Consider the following 17,196-nt stretch of genomic DNA (forward strand, 5'->3'; position numbering starts at 1 on the left):
ATTGTTCCTTCTATCAAATCCTTTAATATATCATATATCTTCATAAAAACAGAAACTAATGTAATAAAGTTTCATAAACATAAAACTAGAATATAAGTAGCAAATCATCACTCCTCATTGCCAAAAATCAAGATGAACTACCTGTGATTTTTGACATTAGCATCTTTGTCACCAAGAAAAATCATTGCAACTCAATGCAGTTGCAGTTAATTGGCACCTAAGAGTGGTATCCCTGCACATCTACGAACACACCACCTTGCACAAACCAATGGAGTCTGGAACCCTTAGCTCGTTTAGTCCTTTTTAAATAATGGATCGATAACCCCTGTGTGCCTGAATGCTGTGACCTCTCTTCCAGTACATCTCAATGTCCACCTTAGACTGCCCATCGATGTTCAGTAACCAAAGGAAATACAGATCCCAAGCAAGATAAAATTAGGATAGCTAATAGGCCAAATCCATTGGTACATCAGAAATTTGTAAATAAATATAATCTTACATGATAATTTTATTTAGAATGTGAATGGGTTGAGGCCACTTTTGTTCACAGCAGTTTCATCAGTGAATACAAGGACACTTTTGGCCTTCAAATTTATGGGGAAAGAAAGGATTAGCACACAACGATTTCTGTGTGAGATTCTGCTGATATATAATAAATAACTATCCAATCAAAGAACACCTTTTCATTTTTGCATCCAGCCCAACTGCTTTACTATGAATGTTGATGGGTCGTTTGTGTCATTGTACAGTGTAAACCAATGTGTACAGTGTGGCCTGGCAGGAGTTGCCCAGCAGTCCTGGAGCATGCTCAGTGCAGACTTGCAGCCTTGTAATAATCAAAGACCTGTTGGCTCAAGTCACATTGGAATGTAGAAAGGAAGAAATTGTATTCCCTGTATACCGCATGCCACAGGAATTCATATTCCAAGTGAGTAACAACAGTTTTTTTTTCCTTCTTCAAGATACCAGTCAACTGACCAGCTTTGGCAGTACAGTCCTCTGAGTCATGTTGGGATTGGGATCATTATTCTGATTAGATTTCAGTTTATTGGTAATGCTGGCAGAAGTAGGAGGTAGTTTAACCACTGCATCCATGAGAGCAGTAGGGCTTGCTGACATACGTTTGACAAATGTTGTTTTGTCATTCGTTGGAGGCTTTGGCAGACGTCTTCGTAGCCAAGGGTGCCTTAAGGCCTGTGCTGGTGTCATGCGTAAGGCAGGATCCCACTCCAGGCAGTGTTTCAGGAAGTCAATGAAAGATGGATCATCACAGCCCTTTAGGGCAGATATCCAGTCCCGTTGACCAGGGGGACCCCGATTCTTTCCTCTCCGAGATCGTCCACCATTCAAATGCATGGTTCCATCAGGAAGTGTTACAACAGAAGAATATCTAGGATAACCCTTTGAACTGATGAACATTTTGGCCCTTTTGGAACATTCCAGCAGCATTTTAGATGGCATTCCTAATAGTTCCATCATGCAAGCTAGCTGATCTCCCTCGTCTTCACCTGGCAACAATGGATGGCCAGTCAGCAGTTCAGCAAGAATGCATCCCAAACTCCACATATCAATAGCCATCCCATATTGTGCTCCTAGAATCACTTCAGGAGCTCGGTAAAAACGTGACTGAATGTATGTGTAGATTTTTTGATGGTCATAGCAACTGGATCCAAAGTCAATCACTTTAACTCCACTACGGCCCTGTTGCTTTAACAGGATGTTCTCAGGCTTCAAGTCACAATGGATGATATGGCTTTTATGCAAAGCATCAAGGCACTGCAGGATGGAGTGTGCAAATTTACGGACCAGGGGCAGACTGAATCCTTGGAACTTATTCTTTTTGATAAGTTCATAGAGGTTCATGCTCAGTAGTTCAAAAGTCATACAGATGTGGTTACGGAAGGAAAAACTCTCAAAGATGTGGATGACATTCATGGTATTGTCTTTGTCTTGCTTCCTCAGGTGGTCTAGTATCTTGATCTCCTCTGCTGCTTGCCTATGGAATCTTTTCTCATTCCGCACCATTTTCAAGGCGATGTACTGGTGGAGTTTGTGGTCATAAGCCTTCACCACCTGCCCAAAGCTACCTTTTCCAATTACCTTGATGACTTCGTATCGATAGGCTATATGATCATGTGGCACATACAGATAAGATCCCTGCTCATCATCGTAGCTATTATTATTTGGTGATCCAATAATTCCTGGTCTCTTTTTAGAATTTGGTCCAACAAAATAGATTTCTGAATAGCTAGCTATTTCCTGTTCCTCATAGGGTGTAAGTTTGTGTATATAGTGTTTCTTTGCCTCCATTGCTGTCATTGGTTCCCCTTTAGGCCGAGTGGAGATGTCATAGGATTTAATAGAACTGGAGTTGCCTTTGAGTTGGATGGAGCTGTCCAGTTTGTGGGAAGGCAGGGAACTCTTATCATTGGCACTGAGAGAATTGTTTGGTGTTGCACATGCTGTCAATTTTGGCTCGTTTTCTTCATACAATTCTTGACCTTGGAAGTGTTGATCAACTCCATCACGGAATGGATCAGTCATGGTACCTGTATAGTCACTCTCCTGAAACAGAAGAAAACCAGATTCCTGTTGTGAATGCCAGATGCGGTTATCTCAACAATAAATCGATAATGGAAATTTGTTATTAGGGGTCTGTAAATACTTATTCTGATTCAGGAAGGACATATGATACATGATTTCCTCTCTAAAGCTCAACTTATACAATACTTAGAAGCTGCCCTTAAATTTGAGTACAGTTGTCAAGTATTTCTCTCACACCCTTCTGCATAGATGCAAGAAATGTTTGTTGCCTGAGAGGCAATTCTTCCAATCAATGACTTCCAGCACCAAAATTTCTGCATCACAATTTCCTCTTTTAACACTGCCATAGCCACTGTGCTTCTGACCTTCATTTGTGTTTTGCTCCTAAAAAATATAACATTTTACTCATTCTTCATCTTCCATGCATGCTTGACTCTTGGTGTTGAAACTAAGACTTATTGCACCATCCCCAATATAACCACCTGGACCTTAGAAGTAACTGCTTTAGCGTGTATCTTTTCTCATTTATTGTACTTTCTTGTGAACGAATTGTCACAGAATGACTGCCCAAATCATTCCATTTAAAAATAAACATATGGGCCAGAATTTTCCAGCCTCCCATCAGCGGGTTTCTTGGCAGTGAGAAGGGGCACACGTTCGCTAGAGGTGGGACCACAAGATCCCACCGCTGTCAATGGGATTCCCCATGGTAGCCAACGACATACACACAGCCAGGAAACCAGTAGCAGGGGTGCACTGCAGGCAGGACAAGAGAATCCACCACTAACGAACAGCCAGAGAATTCCAGATATGTTTTCCACCACTAAACGTCCCCAAAACGGGAAGGGAATGCGTCTCTATTGTCTTTTTGACTCAGGGACTGGCTTTGAAGCCAACCTAAACTGCTGATTAGCTGACTGTACATGAAACTAGTTTGTGGAGCCTCAATTCTGGGCATCAATTCATAGCCCAAAACTGCATATAGGAACAATTTGGCACAAATTCACTCAGGGAAATCTTAAGGATGACTGTGAGTGACAACTTAAAATAAACAGGCTGGGTGAGGTAGGGTGTTCTAAGATTAGTATACACGTCAGCCGTTAGTGTTTTTAGAAATCCACATGTCACTGACTGTAACACTACATTTTGGTCTCTCGTTTCCTTCTCTATGAATGGTATGCTTTGTCTGTATAGTGCACAAAAATCAATACCTTTTATTGCATATTAACACATGTGATACTAAATCAAATCACTTGGTAGAAACTAATTATGATGTATGAAAATACTTATTGAATGAGAATGCAGAATTTATTAACGTAAAAGTTTAAAAATGTTCTGAAGGAACATTCATTTTAGAACATACTAGCCCCCTTGTTCCCATAAGATCATGCCAATAATCATAATCTGACTGGCTATATCAACTGTAAATTAGTGCAACTGATCCTGTCCGACTAAACTTCATGAGCAACAGGGTGTTTTCTATTTTAATACAATTATATCCAAGGTGAATATATGCTAACCTACTAACACTGTGCTTCCCCTTGGTGACTGAATGTGCATTTCATTCAACTATTCTAGTGCTTCTCCGAGATGCAACCTGAAGATGAGAATTGTGAGAGGTGACTGGCTACTCATGCTTTACAAAATGCTCTCATGACTGAAAGCATCGTCCTCTCATGGCATTTTGCTCTTGGCAGGAAGTTGGGGGTGGTTGATATCTGGAACTTGTTTCTAGACAGCATGATGTTTCCTGCAATGTTCCACTGGGATGTGTTGTGACAGACAGAACCAGAGTCCTGAAACATGCTACTATCCTGAGTGGCAGTACTATCAACATCTGTCAGATAGTTTGCAGTCTTTGGCCTTTTCACATCTCATGACATGAGTTCAATGGTCATTTCCTCATTCAGCAAAAGGCATTCACCTTTGGAGATACCCCATGTCTTGGTCTGCCCCTTGTGGCAATTATGCAACACTTTCTCCTACAGCATCAAATAAGAGAAGGCTGACAGTTAAGGAACACATTTGCAACGATATGAGAGAGCTAGAGTAAGAGATGTGGAGATATCAGCCTGTTAAGGTGGAGAAAGGAGTGCTAATGTTCATGCAAATAATTGTTGTAGAAGAGGAGAAGGGGAACCGTGGTGTGAGATCCTGAGTTAATTAACAGACCCTCCTTCCAACCAGAGTGCATTAGTTAGCTGTATAACTGTCACTTTTAGATGGTAAAAAGTGTTGTTAATATGCTTCCTTGTCATCTCTGGTCAAGTTATTGGACATTTTGCAATACTGATCTCCAGTTTCATGGATAACAGAGTTAGCACTTGTGCTAATGCCAGCCCACCCCCCCCCCCTCACATGACATGAGTGATGCTTCTGGCAGGTTTCCTGCCACAAACACCTGCAGCCAAAACCTCCTGAACTCAATTTCTGAAATGGTGTCAAATTCTGTGCCAGTTGCCTTCTTTGGCTGCAAATGCTGGCTGCTGTTGTGGGGCAGGTTCTTCAAAGTAGGGCAAAAGATTAATGAGGCATCTCACTGCCTCTTATTTAATTGCTGCTTCACCATGATGTTGCTGCAGATTATAGCCAGAATTGCCTTATTAAAGTTTGCACTCTAATTTTCACATGGCTCTTGTAATGTGGCAACCATTTTACACACCATGCACTACTCCTATGGATAAACACATGTTCTAAACCAAGAAACTCATACAAATATTTCTAAAGTTTATGAGTACAGAAGAGAGAGAAAGAAGAGGAAGCAAATCCAACACTCTGAATCCCACTATCTCACAGGACACCCTGCCCTATGTGACCAAAGGTCCATGGGTCAAGATCTGGGATATTAAAATGAAGATCAAAGAAATGGCAGAAGAATTGAACACTACTTTGGTTCTGTCTTCACAAAAGAGGGCATAAATACCCTCCCACAAATATCGGGGAACCAAGGATCTAGTTAGAGGGCAGAATTATAGGAAATCAATACTAGTAAAATAGTTCTGGGGAAATTAATGGGGTTGAAGGCTGACAAATAACCAGGGCTTAATAATCTATATTCCAGAGTATCAAACAAAATGCTCCTGGAAATGTTGGATGCAGTAGTGGTCATGTTCCAAAATTCTATAGACTCTGGAGCAGGTCCTACAGATTGGAAGATAGATAACGTAACCCCATTATTTAAAATGGGAGGGAGAGATAAAGGAAGAATTATAGACCAATCAGCCTGACATCATTAGAGGGAACATGCTAGACTCTATTATAAAAGATGTGATAACAGAACATTTGGAAACCATTACAAGGATTGGACAAAGCCAGTGTGGGTATATGAAAGGCAAATCGTGCTTAACAAATCTATTGGAGTTTTTTGAGGATGTCATTACTAAAATAGATAAGGGTGAACCTGTTGGGTGTGATGTATTTGGACTTTCAGAAGGCTTTTGGTAAGATCTTCAGAAGAGGTTAGTGGGCAAATTAAATCATATGTGTTAGAGGTTAATGTATTGGCATGGATCAAGAATTGGTTGACCGACAGGAAACAAAGAGTGGGAATAATTGGGTCTTTTTATGAGTGGGGAATGCAAAGAGGCTTCAAGGTGATTTAGACAAGCTGTGTGAGTGGGTAAACACAAGGCAGATGCAGTACAATATGGCTAACTAGGAGGTTATACACTTTGGTGTGAAAAACAGTAAGGGCAAGTATTATTTAAATGGTGATGTATTGATAAGTGTGGATGTACAAAAGGATCTGGGCGTCCTTGTACACCAGTTAGTGAAAGTAGAGAGGCAGGTGCAGCAAGCAATTGGAAAAGCCTTCATTGCTAGAGGATTTGAATTCCAAACTAGGGCTGTCTTACTGCAGTTATACAGGGACTTGGTGAGAGCACATCTAGAGTATTACATGTAGTTTTGGTCGCCCTACATAGGAAAAGATGTACATGCAGTAGAAGGAGTGCAGCAGGTGTTCACTAGGCTGATACAGGTTGGCAGGACCGTCCTATGAGGCGAGATTGGTTCAACCGGGCCTGCTTTCCTGAAAGTTTAGAAGGATGAGAGGAGATCTGATTGAAACATAAAATATTTTAACATGGCTGGACAGACTAAATGCAGGCAGGATGTTTTCCCGGTTGGAGAATCTAGAAACAGGTATGCAGTCTCAAGATATAGGATAGGTCATTTAGGATTGAGATTAGGAAAAAAATTCTGCTCTCAAAAGGTAGTGAACCTCTGGAATTCCCTCCCATTGAAGGCCATGTCACTGAACATATTCAAGAAAGAGACAGATTTATATTAGATTTTTATCAAATGATATGGGGATAATGTGGGAATATGGCATTGATATACAGGATCAGTCATAATCATATTGAATGGCAGAACAGGCTCAAAGGGCCAAATGGCCTTCCTCTTGTTCTTAGTATCTATGTTTAGACACATGAAGACCCATGGCAGAAACTTGCAATTCTGACTGGATGTCATTCTTGAATGTATGATAACACTGTGCTTGATCTGACTAATGTCTAACCTGTTGGCAGTGTCATGGTGAGTCTTCCAGATACCTAACAGATCTATGCTGGGCAACCTGGCTTCTAATCTCTCCTGAGTAATCAATAGATGATTCTCCTTTCATGTAATTCCAGGCAGTTAGTGTACTCCCAAATTGCATATAAAGACTTTCCAAGTAGTTTGTTCATCTAACTCCATTGAGCTCTAGTTTTCTGTTATCTGATAAACTGTCTAAAGCCATGCTTTTAACATATTTTATAAATCTATTTAGTTTTGTATTTTTCAAATCAGCAAATATATTGTGCTGAGTATAAGTACAGTTTATTTTTCAGTCAAATCCAATAAAGCATTGACTAGGAACAGGATAAATGCCCTCTATCCTTTACACAATACTCCATAATCTCAAAACCAGAGATGAGCACTCCCAATGGAGCAGTGCAATTTCATTGTAACATACACGAGCCGTGCTTTTAGCATCCCTGAGAGAAACTGCCAAAGTTATTCATTATACAGTTTTGTGCCATGAATCTGTGTCCATAGGGAACTAGATTAAGACTGCCCTAGCGTTTTTCTCTTTGATTTTTTACAGCCAGCAGTCTGGTTGGGTCTAATTCCAGTTCTCAGGCACAAAACTCTAGTCAAAGGTGCAAGTTAAAAATAATGCTACATGTGGGACACCTTAAAGGATTGTTTATATTTTTTACGCTAATTACAACTTATATTCTCAGAATGGTGGGGTGGTTAACTATTTCACTAAATCTCTCTCCTCTACCATAATTTTGGTGGAAGCCCCAACCACACAGGTAAGTGGGTCTCTGCTAAACCACCACTAAAGATAAGGAGAAGAAACCCTGAGGAAGTTTACCTCTAATTTTTCTTTTACTTGGTCCCAACAAACAGATGGTGGTAAAGATTCTCTTGTCTCCTTACTCTGCACCGAATTGTTTAAAATGTAAAATTGCCTCATAATCTCCCCCGGTTCCTTCTCCAAAGAACACTCATTTACGTTTACAGACTGAATTACCTTATTCTCCTCACTATCATTCATACTCTTGGTCAGTTTGTGTGGCTCATTTACATGGTGCCACATTGTCAGCTGAGAAGAGGTCAAGATGAGTCCCTGAAATGGTTTTGTTCTTCCATCCCAGCTGTCACTGAAACTAATACTGATTAGAGGTGAAACATCTCATGCTAAATGTGTATTACATGAGAAAACAGATCAATGGTATGAATTGTTAACATGAAAAGGGAGAAATTCATTCACATAGCGCTGCTAGATACACTTACCTTGGTTTCCCCGGGGCAGGGAGGCTGAGCATTGTGGGCCATTGCCTGCATGTTCCATGCAGCGTTCGTCAATCATTCAGCCCACGGCACTGCCTGTCTCCGGGGAAATCAAAGTATATCTGTGTCACCGCAAATGAATTTCTCACTCTGATACGTCTAAACTTTTATGGTACCAATGAAATTATGGCAACAGTATAAAACATACAGTAAATTTGTAGACATTTTTATGATCACGCCCATTGAAATTCCATTAGTTTTTTTTCATTGTTAGGCACAATTCAACAATTCTTGCATTTGCATTAGGGTTTATGAAAGGGCATGGAGGGGGGATAGAGTGTATGGAGAGGACAAGATGTAGGCTGGGGATATGAGGGGATCAAGGGGTTATGGCTATGAGTTCATCTGCTGAACTGGACTGAGGTCCTTGTGAGTGGAGACGAGACTTCGAACGTGCCGGCCTCTATATCCTCATGCCTTCGTTCTCATGCTTTGCAAGGCAACAGCACTGACTTCAGCTCGCGTGGAACACCCTCTCCCCACTCACCGAGGGACAGGATATAACACGTGTGTGAGTTAATTCAGAACTCCGACATGCAATATTGAGAAATGGGCCGACTCAATTCCTGAGTCTATCATCAAAATCTGGCTCCACATCTGTATTTGTCTTTTGATTTCTGTCAATGTTGATTAACAGCCAGAAAATTGTGCTTCTACTTGATTTCTCTGATGTGTACTTTAGGTGACCAAGGTGTCAACCTGGAGTCACACAATCTGAAAATTTGCCTTAACTCACAAAGTAATTGGAATAATTGTTTAAAATTCTTTCATGGGATGCAAGTCTCACCAACAAGGCCACCATTTTTTGCCCATCCCTAATTGCCCTTGAAGTGAATGGCTTGCTCAGCCATTTCCAGAGGACAGTTGAGAGTCAGCCACATTGCTGTGGGTCTGGAGTCACGTGTAGGCCAGACCAGGTAAGATGGCAGATTTCTTTCCCTAAAGGACATTAGTAAACCAGATGGGTTTTTACAACAAGTGACAATGTTTTCGTGGTCACCACTAGTGAGACTAGCTTTTCAATTCCAGATTATTAATTGAAATTAAATTCTACTAGCTGGCATGATGTCCTAAGATAATTAGCTTCTTGATTATCAGACCAGTGATGTTGTCACTATTCCATCTCCCCTAAATGATATACTTAGAAGATGCCCACATGCTTACCCTTAGTTATTGGACATGAGTATTCTCAGAAATTTCAGATTTCTGATACTCAGTTGTGGGGACTGTCTGGGGTAGGGATCACTCTGGCAACCGGAGATGCGATTGATAACATCCACATTTGTCTGACAGAGCCCACAGGAAAGAGGGCCCATGTTCAATATGTAAGATCTATTGCAGTGCTAGCATCTTAGGATTAAGGTTTCCAAATACTCTCATCATATGAGCTACAGCTTGTTGGCAAAGTTATTTACATGTTTGACACACACAGAATATTGTCACTATAAGAACACACGGATATTTACCAAAAAGGAGCTATAGCAAATAAGCTCAGGAGGTAGATAGAAGGGTACATGAACCCGAGGCAGAGCTTTAGCCAAATGTGGTGAATACTCAACAACACTGTTTTCTCTTGAGGCCTGCACATAGTTCTTTCTGGGAGCAGGAAAGAATTCAGAACTTTGAAAATCTATTTAAAATAAAATTGCGCAGTCAGGGATTTTTACACTCTAAATTGATTTTCCTATTGTTATGTATAATTCAACATTTCTCCTTGCATTGATTGTACATCAAAACATCCTGTACTATTACTATAGTTTATGGAAAGTGTATTTAAACTGGAGTCAATGCAACCTAAAGGGAGTCAGGTTGTCTGTGAGCTCACCAGATTCCTGCATGTCAGCATATTTCATTATTCTCTATTTACTAATTTCAACATTATTTCAGATGCTCTGTACAAATACAAAGGCTGTCTGCAACTGTGGTGCTGTTGAGCAACTCACAATGTCTTTCAAAGGTTAGGGTAGCTCAGTGTGCCCATCACGGAAACATTTTAGCTCAGTTTCACCCAGAGGGTGGTGGCAATCTGGAACTCACTGCCTGGAAGGGTGGTAAAGGTGGGAATCCTCACGCATTTAAGAAGCTTTTAGATGAGCATTTAAAACATCATAGCATCATACAAGGTCATGGACATAAGTGCTGGAAAATAGGATTAGAATATACAGGTACTTGATGGCTGGTGCAGACAGGATGGGCTGAAGGACCTCTTTTTGTGCTGTTAAACTCTATGGGGATGACCCATCAGCCGAGGGGTGGGGCAAGGCGATAAGATAACATGAGAACTGAGTAACCAGGTTCGCACCTGATTTCTCACCTTTCAAGATCTTACCAGCACTGGATATCCAGCACGATCAGTCTTGTGCCCATTTTGGGCATGAGGCTGAATAAATTATTTAAATAGAATTTAAGGTTTTTTTTTAAGTTATTTTAAAGTATTGTTCTGTAAGGCGGTAAAGCCCATTAACTCAATATGTGCACACAAGGCAAAATGCATTACCCTAACTCGTCCCATGCTTAAGATTCAAGAGATGGGGGGGATGGCAAAAGGAAACTGAACTCCAAACCATGTGTGTCACTGACTTACATTCGCACAAATGCAACAGTTATGACCACACAGACAGAAATGTAGCATTACAAATTGGATGGAGGAAAATACCTTGGTTAATTGTTAGAAAGGGCAATGATAATCCTGCTTGAAGTTCATCTATTTCAAAATCTAACACTCATTATGAAGTAACCATTGAGAGAAATTCTTGCAGAAAAGTACACCATGATCAATCAGAAATAAACTCTGAAGTTTTATTTATTTTTTGATAAATACTAGTGAATTGGAAAGATTACTGAGGGAAATTTTCTGAGGACCCAGAACACTGGCATGGTAACGAGACAAAGAGCCATGACATGATGTAGGTGGCTTCTTGGAAAATCCAGATTCACTAGACAGTGCACCTATGATTTTGCAAATATCACCCACTTCGCCCAAAGCCCTGCTTGGTGGCATGGGGTTGGGGGGGGGGTCTTAGAAAATTTACCCCACTGATCCGAGCTGTGCATGCGGGGAGTTGACTTAACTTGCACGTGACTGATGTGAGTAGGTACTGAAGCACCTTCAAGTCGACGAATGCACCCATTGATGTCCTTTTCATCATACTGTCGACTGCAGTAATTCCTCCGAGCCAGTTGCCACTCATCTAATGATGTCATCACTCATCGGCACACACCATTTAAACAAGGTTATTCAAAAACCTACAGAAAGGAAGAAAGAAAAATACGGTAGTATGTAAATTAGAACTGTGTGCTTGTAAACTCTTGAAAATAGGACAACAGCTTTTTTTCTATAAATAATGAAGAATCTGGAATCCAGCTATTCAGTTTCTTCTAACTCAAGATAATTCTGTGGCAAAGAAAAGCATTTCAAGTGCAAGGAAAAGACACAGTGTCTAGCTAAAAATATTGCCTGGATTGCAAAAACTTGTTTGTCGTGTAAACAGATCCATATAATGCTGCAAGCAGAATGACAACAAAAATAAACGCAGAAAATGCTGGAGACTCATCCAATCCGACAGCATCGGTGGAGAGAGAAAACCAAGTGACTTTTCATCAGAAAACAGACTTGAAACATTGGGCTGATTTTAACAGGGTCTCTGCATCCCTGGCCTCCACCCTGGCGGCTCACACACTTATTTAATGTTCAGAGTGGTGATAATTTGGATACGGCAGGACATCCATTGCCATTTGGGAAGAAAATCCCACCTCAGCGCCAGTGGGAGCATAGCCAATGCTGGGACTACAACAGATTCCCAACCCCAAGGAGCCGCAGCAGGAATGTAAGGAAAGTGTGGTGAAAGTTTGTGGGTACTGCCTGGATCAGGCTGGTGGGCCTCAGCGAGAGGGGCCTTTTTAAGGTTGCCACAAACTGAGGAATGCTTTCGTTCTCCAGTTGATTCCTTCAGTGGAACCTGAACCATTCTGTCATGATCAATGGCTCTAGAAAGTAATCCTCTTCAAGGATTTTTATTAAGTCAACATAAGTTTTGGTTCCTGGCTTTGTTGAATGAACCAAATTCAGGGGAAAATTAAAGGTTTTACTTCCTATTGTGCTGAGAAATGCTGGTACGACCATTTGCAATTTTATTCACTTGTACAAAGTACCAAAAATGCTTTGCATAGGAGCTCCATGATTGTGCTGTAAAACTGACCTGCCATTTCGCTGCAGGCACTAGTGACTCAAGACACTCACTATATTTTTGTTTACTAATTTTCCTTTTTATCCTGGAGACCACTGACTTGATCTATTTTATTTTAAGTAACTCGAGCTGTACAGCAAAGCATCCACTGTTTTCAAATATGCCAGATACTGCTGGAATGTCATTCTTCTCTAATTGGATAAATCCCCTCTTATAAAGCCTTACAGAGAGCTTTAATTTTCTTCCTTGGTCTTCTTGACACTTCAATTTTCAATCTTGTTGTTGCTTCTCCCCAGCCTTCTGATATTTGAAATGTGAGGACCCACAACATTTTTTTCTCCTACTTAAGATGTTTCATCAATGTTCTAGATGAAATAAAATCCAAACTTGTCCCCACTTTTCTATTTGTAATATCATAACCATGGTAGGGGTTATGGGTTTTACACAAAAAGAAAATATGCAGTCTGCACACATGGTAGATTCAAACTAACAACAACAGATTTATTCCAGGAGCACTGCCCTGTACAGACTGAAACTAAAACAGCAGCCTGTGCGACACATCATCAAATCATGTGATCAACTCTTAAGGCAATTTGCAACCATTTAAATATATAAGAAATAATCTTTAAATTTACTATTATTATTTGTTTCTTCAAATCAAGTCACTTTATATGAGTGACTTAAAGCTAACTTAATGCAATATAAATTTCAAGTTTTACTTTATTAGCAGGATTACAATGATAATTTCTAAAAACTTTTTCAAATTGTTATTCAAAATCCAAGAAGACTCAGTAAGCATTTTCTAGGATATTTGAAGACCTGGACAGTTTGAATCTAAGAATTCACTTGAAGATCAGAATAAGAATCATTCAATTTGAAACTTGTGAGAGAAAAATCAGTTTAAAATTCCAAGTGATACTTTGAATTAGTGTAGGTTTCTATGAATTCTACTGCTCCACTTACCACGGAATCAGTTTGGGTAAGGGACAGACAATGGAAAGGTCCATTAACCTCGGGCAGGATTTTATGGTTTCGAGACGAGCAAGGCTGTACAATCCCATCCATTTTTTTAATTATTTACAAAAGAATCATAGAAACCCTACAGTGCAGAAAGAGGCCCTTTGGCCCATCGAGTCTGCACCAACCACAATCCCACCCAGGCCCTACCCCCATATCCCTACATATTTACCCACTAATCCCTCTAACCAACGCATCTCAGGACACTAAGGGGCAATTTTTAGCATGGCCAATCAACCTAACCCGCACATCTTTGGACTGTGGGAAGAAACTGGAGCTCACAGAGGAAACCCATGCAGACACGAGGAGAATGTGCAAACTCCACACAGACAGTGACCCAAGCCAGGAATCGAACCCAGGTCATTGGAGCTGTGAAGCAGCAGTCCTAACCACTGTACTATCGTGCTGCCCGCGGACTAGGACTAGCTTAAGGTTTAGGGATGCACTCACTGTAACAGTTTGTATGACCAAAGGTCTCATTGCTGTTCGCGGTACCTTGCTGTGTAAAAAATAATTTTTTTTCTTACATTATAGTACTGACTGCATTTTAAAAGTGCTGTAAAACACTTTGGGACATACTGAGATCATATGAGATTATGTAAAGTGTTGTATAAATGCCCATTATTCTAACAAGAAAAGTTGAAGAATTTCTACTGCAAATACTGAACTGCAAATGTATATCTATTACTTACTTGTCTTTTATTAAATAGTTTTGTTTTGTGCTTTTAAATTTAAAGCAAGGTCTGATGGTGTGATGTCTATTTCTTTATTAAAGATAACTGAGGGCCTGTGAAGGCTAAATTCGAATAACTGGGAAATAATTACCAGAAGTGTTTTCACTCCATTATTCTGGATCATGACAGCAAAAGTTTTCTAAAATATAAGGCTAGTGTAGGCAGTCACAAAGGCACACAGAGTTGGGAGCACCAATGAGTGCTCTGAAGAGCTGAAGTGGAATAGAATCTGTGATCAAAATCATCGAATCACAGAAATTGGAATTGAAGCTGTACCCTACACACCCAAGTCTAAGGTTGGAATGTTACCACCGTTGAGGCCAATGGGATTTTCCCATCCCGCCGCAGTGAACGGAGATTTGGCTGGGAACCAAATTCTCTAACCTCGCTGCAGCAGGAGCATGGCCTGAACATCCGGTAAGATCACACCCCAAATCTTTTAATATAGATCAAGAAATGCAATGGCTCTAATACTAACCCCCAAGGAACTCTGCTAGACACCTTCCTTCAATCTGAAAAACAATAATTCACCATAGTCTCTGTTTCCTATTACTCAGTCAACTTTGTATCTATACTATCACTGTCTTGTTTATTCTATGGGTCTCAACTTTGCTGACAAGCCTGTTTTTAGCACCTTAACAAATATGTAAGACCCGAACATGTAATGCTTACTCAAAGATAGGCCCATAAGAAGCCAAGATGTGTCCTCTCTCATGGATTTGGTACTTGAGACTTCTTCCTTCCCTGGAGATTGCTTTCTTTTGCCGTATCTTCCTTCCTAACATTTTTAAGTCTTAAGTCTCCATGCATGTATGCAGTGATGATTGAAAGCTATCTGAACAATTGATTTAGTATGTGCGATAGTACATGCAATACTGTATATACAAATGTTATATAGAATATATACATTTATATAAATAATGTGTATGTAATAATGAACCAATTTAATACTCTTTAATATAGCTGGATTTTGTTATGAAAATAATAAATTAACTGTGTGCACATTAGACAATATCTAGTAAATCTAAAAGCTGAACTAAATCCAAAGTTTAAAAGTCTAAGATGCACTACTTCTCTGTAAACTGTGCAAAAGAACATCATGCTATCTGGCTTCCCATTGAAAAGTATTCAATTGTGTAAGGCTCCTCTACTGATGTCATAGATATGGACTAAATTTGCTGGAAAAAGTTAGGGCTTATATAAATAGATAGTTGATAGGTGTCCATATTGGGAGACTATAGACCTATACCCATGGTGTGTCTCCTTCTGGATTGAACATTGCCTGTTGTAGCTGTAAAGGCCAATTAGTGAGTGGCAATCTCTTCCACTGCTGAAACAGATGAATAGTGTTGGTCTGAGGTCGGCTGACATTTTTGTTCGAGCAGGCTCTCCTTACCACCATCTGGATACTTCTTTTGTACCCCACGTTTGCCATGCCCTTCTTTGTGTCCAGACATTCTGGTCAGCAGTGAGGACTTCCCATGCATTGACTTTGATCCAGTTCAATTTGAGGTCAGATATCCTTGTTTCGCAGGCATGGGAGACCTATTGGTTTCATGTCAATAGCAAGCTCACAATAGAGCATGTCTTTAGGAATGCGACCATCGTTCATTCAGCTCACATGGCCCAGCCAATGGAGTCACCGCTCCAGAAGCATGCTGGGGATCCCTGCACACTGATGTACTTCCATATTCTGCACTCTCTTGCCAGCAGATGTCTGATATTTTCAGAGGCAGGAGGTGAAAGCCTCTTGGCTTGCATAAACAGTCCATGCTTCATACCGTCGGTTCTACCAGGCCTGCAAAAAATTGGACTGACAACCAGTGCCAGGAAGATCAAAGTTATGGGGTTAGGACATAGACACTCCACCATCCATCAAAGTCAACAACCTCACTCCAGAGGTCATTGATAGCTTCACGTACCTTTGTTCAAAAATTAGCAGCAACCGGTACCACGAGGCTGAAATCAGCACCAGGATTGCCAAGGCCACAGCTGTCATGTTAAAGTTGAGAAGTCAAATATGGATTAGCATCAAACTAACCAAAAATACAAAGCTCGTTGTGTGGCAGGCTTATGTTCTCAGCACCCTCTTTTATTATAGGACTGTTTTAACCGAGGAACAGTGTATGAAATCTTAATTACTGCTAACCAACCTCTCTGAAAATACATTTTAAAATACAGCAGTTAATTTGGCTTTTAACTATTGTTTGGGTTTGTTAAATTTAATTTTTAACACTTCCTTTGTATTTTTTAGGTGGTTAGTTCATAGCAACCCGTCATGCAAAAACCCACAAACCATCATCTATGGACAACTATAAGCCTAACCAACAATGGGTGCCATTCACTTGTCACTCACAGCAAAAGCTAGCCCTGTATATAACCTTTTGCAATGCACAGATTGACCTTCATGCACATTCAAACTCCAATAAAATGTATCTTAAAAGTCTCCGTACCACGATCAATTCCAATCCTCATTCCTGGAGAAACAGAATGAGCAGTTGTCAAAAGGTAAATATTTATCTGGAGTTATGGGGCTTGGTTTTCTTAACCTGCTGTGCTGGAAAAGCAGTGTTATTGGGTTGGAAAGGGAAGAAAAATTCTTGTCTGAATTAGGTGGCGGGCTCTTCCTTTATTTAACCTATCATATGCTGCATGATGTTGGAGACCATTGGTAGTCTTATGCTCTGCTCCGCAGCATCCTATATTATAGAAAGAAACATGTTACACTGGTGTTTCAAACATTACCTGACCTTACAGTGTACAACATCTTTCCCCTTATACTGTAGTTCCTAGCTCCATCTACCCAAACATGGGTAGTGATTGGTACTTGTTTAGCTGTTCATTTTTCTGGCACATCCAAAGAAGGGCAA

General features: G+C 40.3%; 1 protein-coding gene across 1 annotated transcript; it reads right to left on the reverse strand.

Moving 5' to 3' along the window:
• Positions 1-969: 969 nt before the first annotated feature.
• On the reverse strand, positions 970-11,592 carry LOC145341379 (dual specificity tyrosine-phosphorylation-regulated kinase 2-like). Its single transcript, XM_080186321.1, has 3 exons — positions 11,496-11,592; positions 9,855-10,018; positions 970-2,565 (listed from the first exon to the last, which is right to left on the reverse strand). Exons 1-3 carry the CDS (start codon positions 11,590-11,592, stop codon positions 970-972), a joined length of 1,857 nt encoding a protein of 618 aa, XP_080042447.1.
• Positions 11,593-17,196: the final 5,604 nt, after the last annotated feature.

Source organism: Carcharhinus amblyrhynchos, chromosome 3 (assembly GCF_965287045.1).
Source record: "Carcharhinus amblyrhynchos chromosome 3, sCarAmb.v2.hapA, whole genome shotgun sequence".
Taxonomy (NCBI): Eukaryota; Metazoa; Chordata; class Chondrichthyes; order Carcharhiniformes; family Carcharhinidae; genus Carcharhinus; species Carcharhinus amblyrhynchos.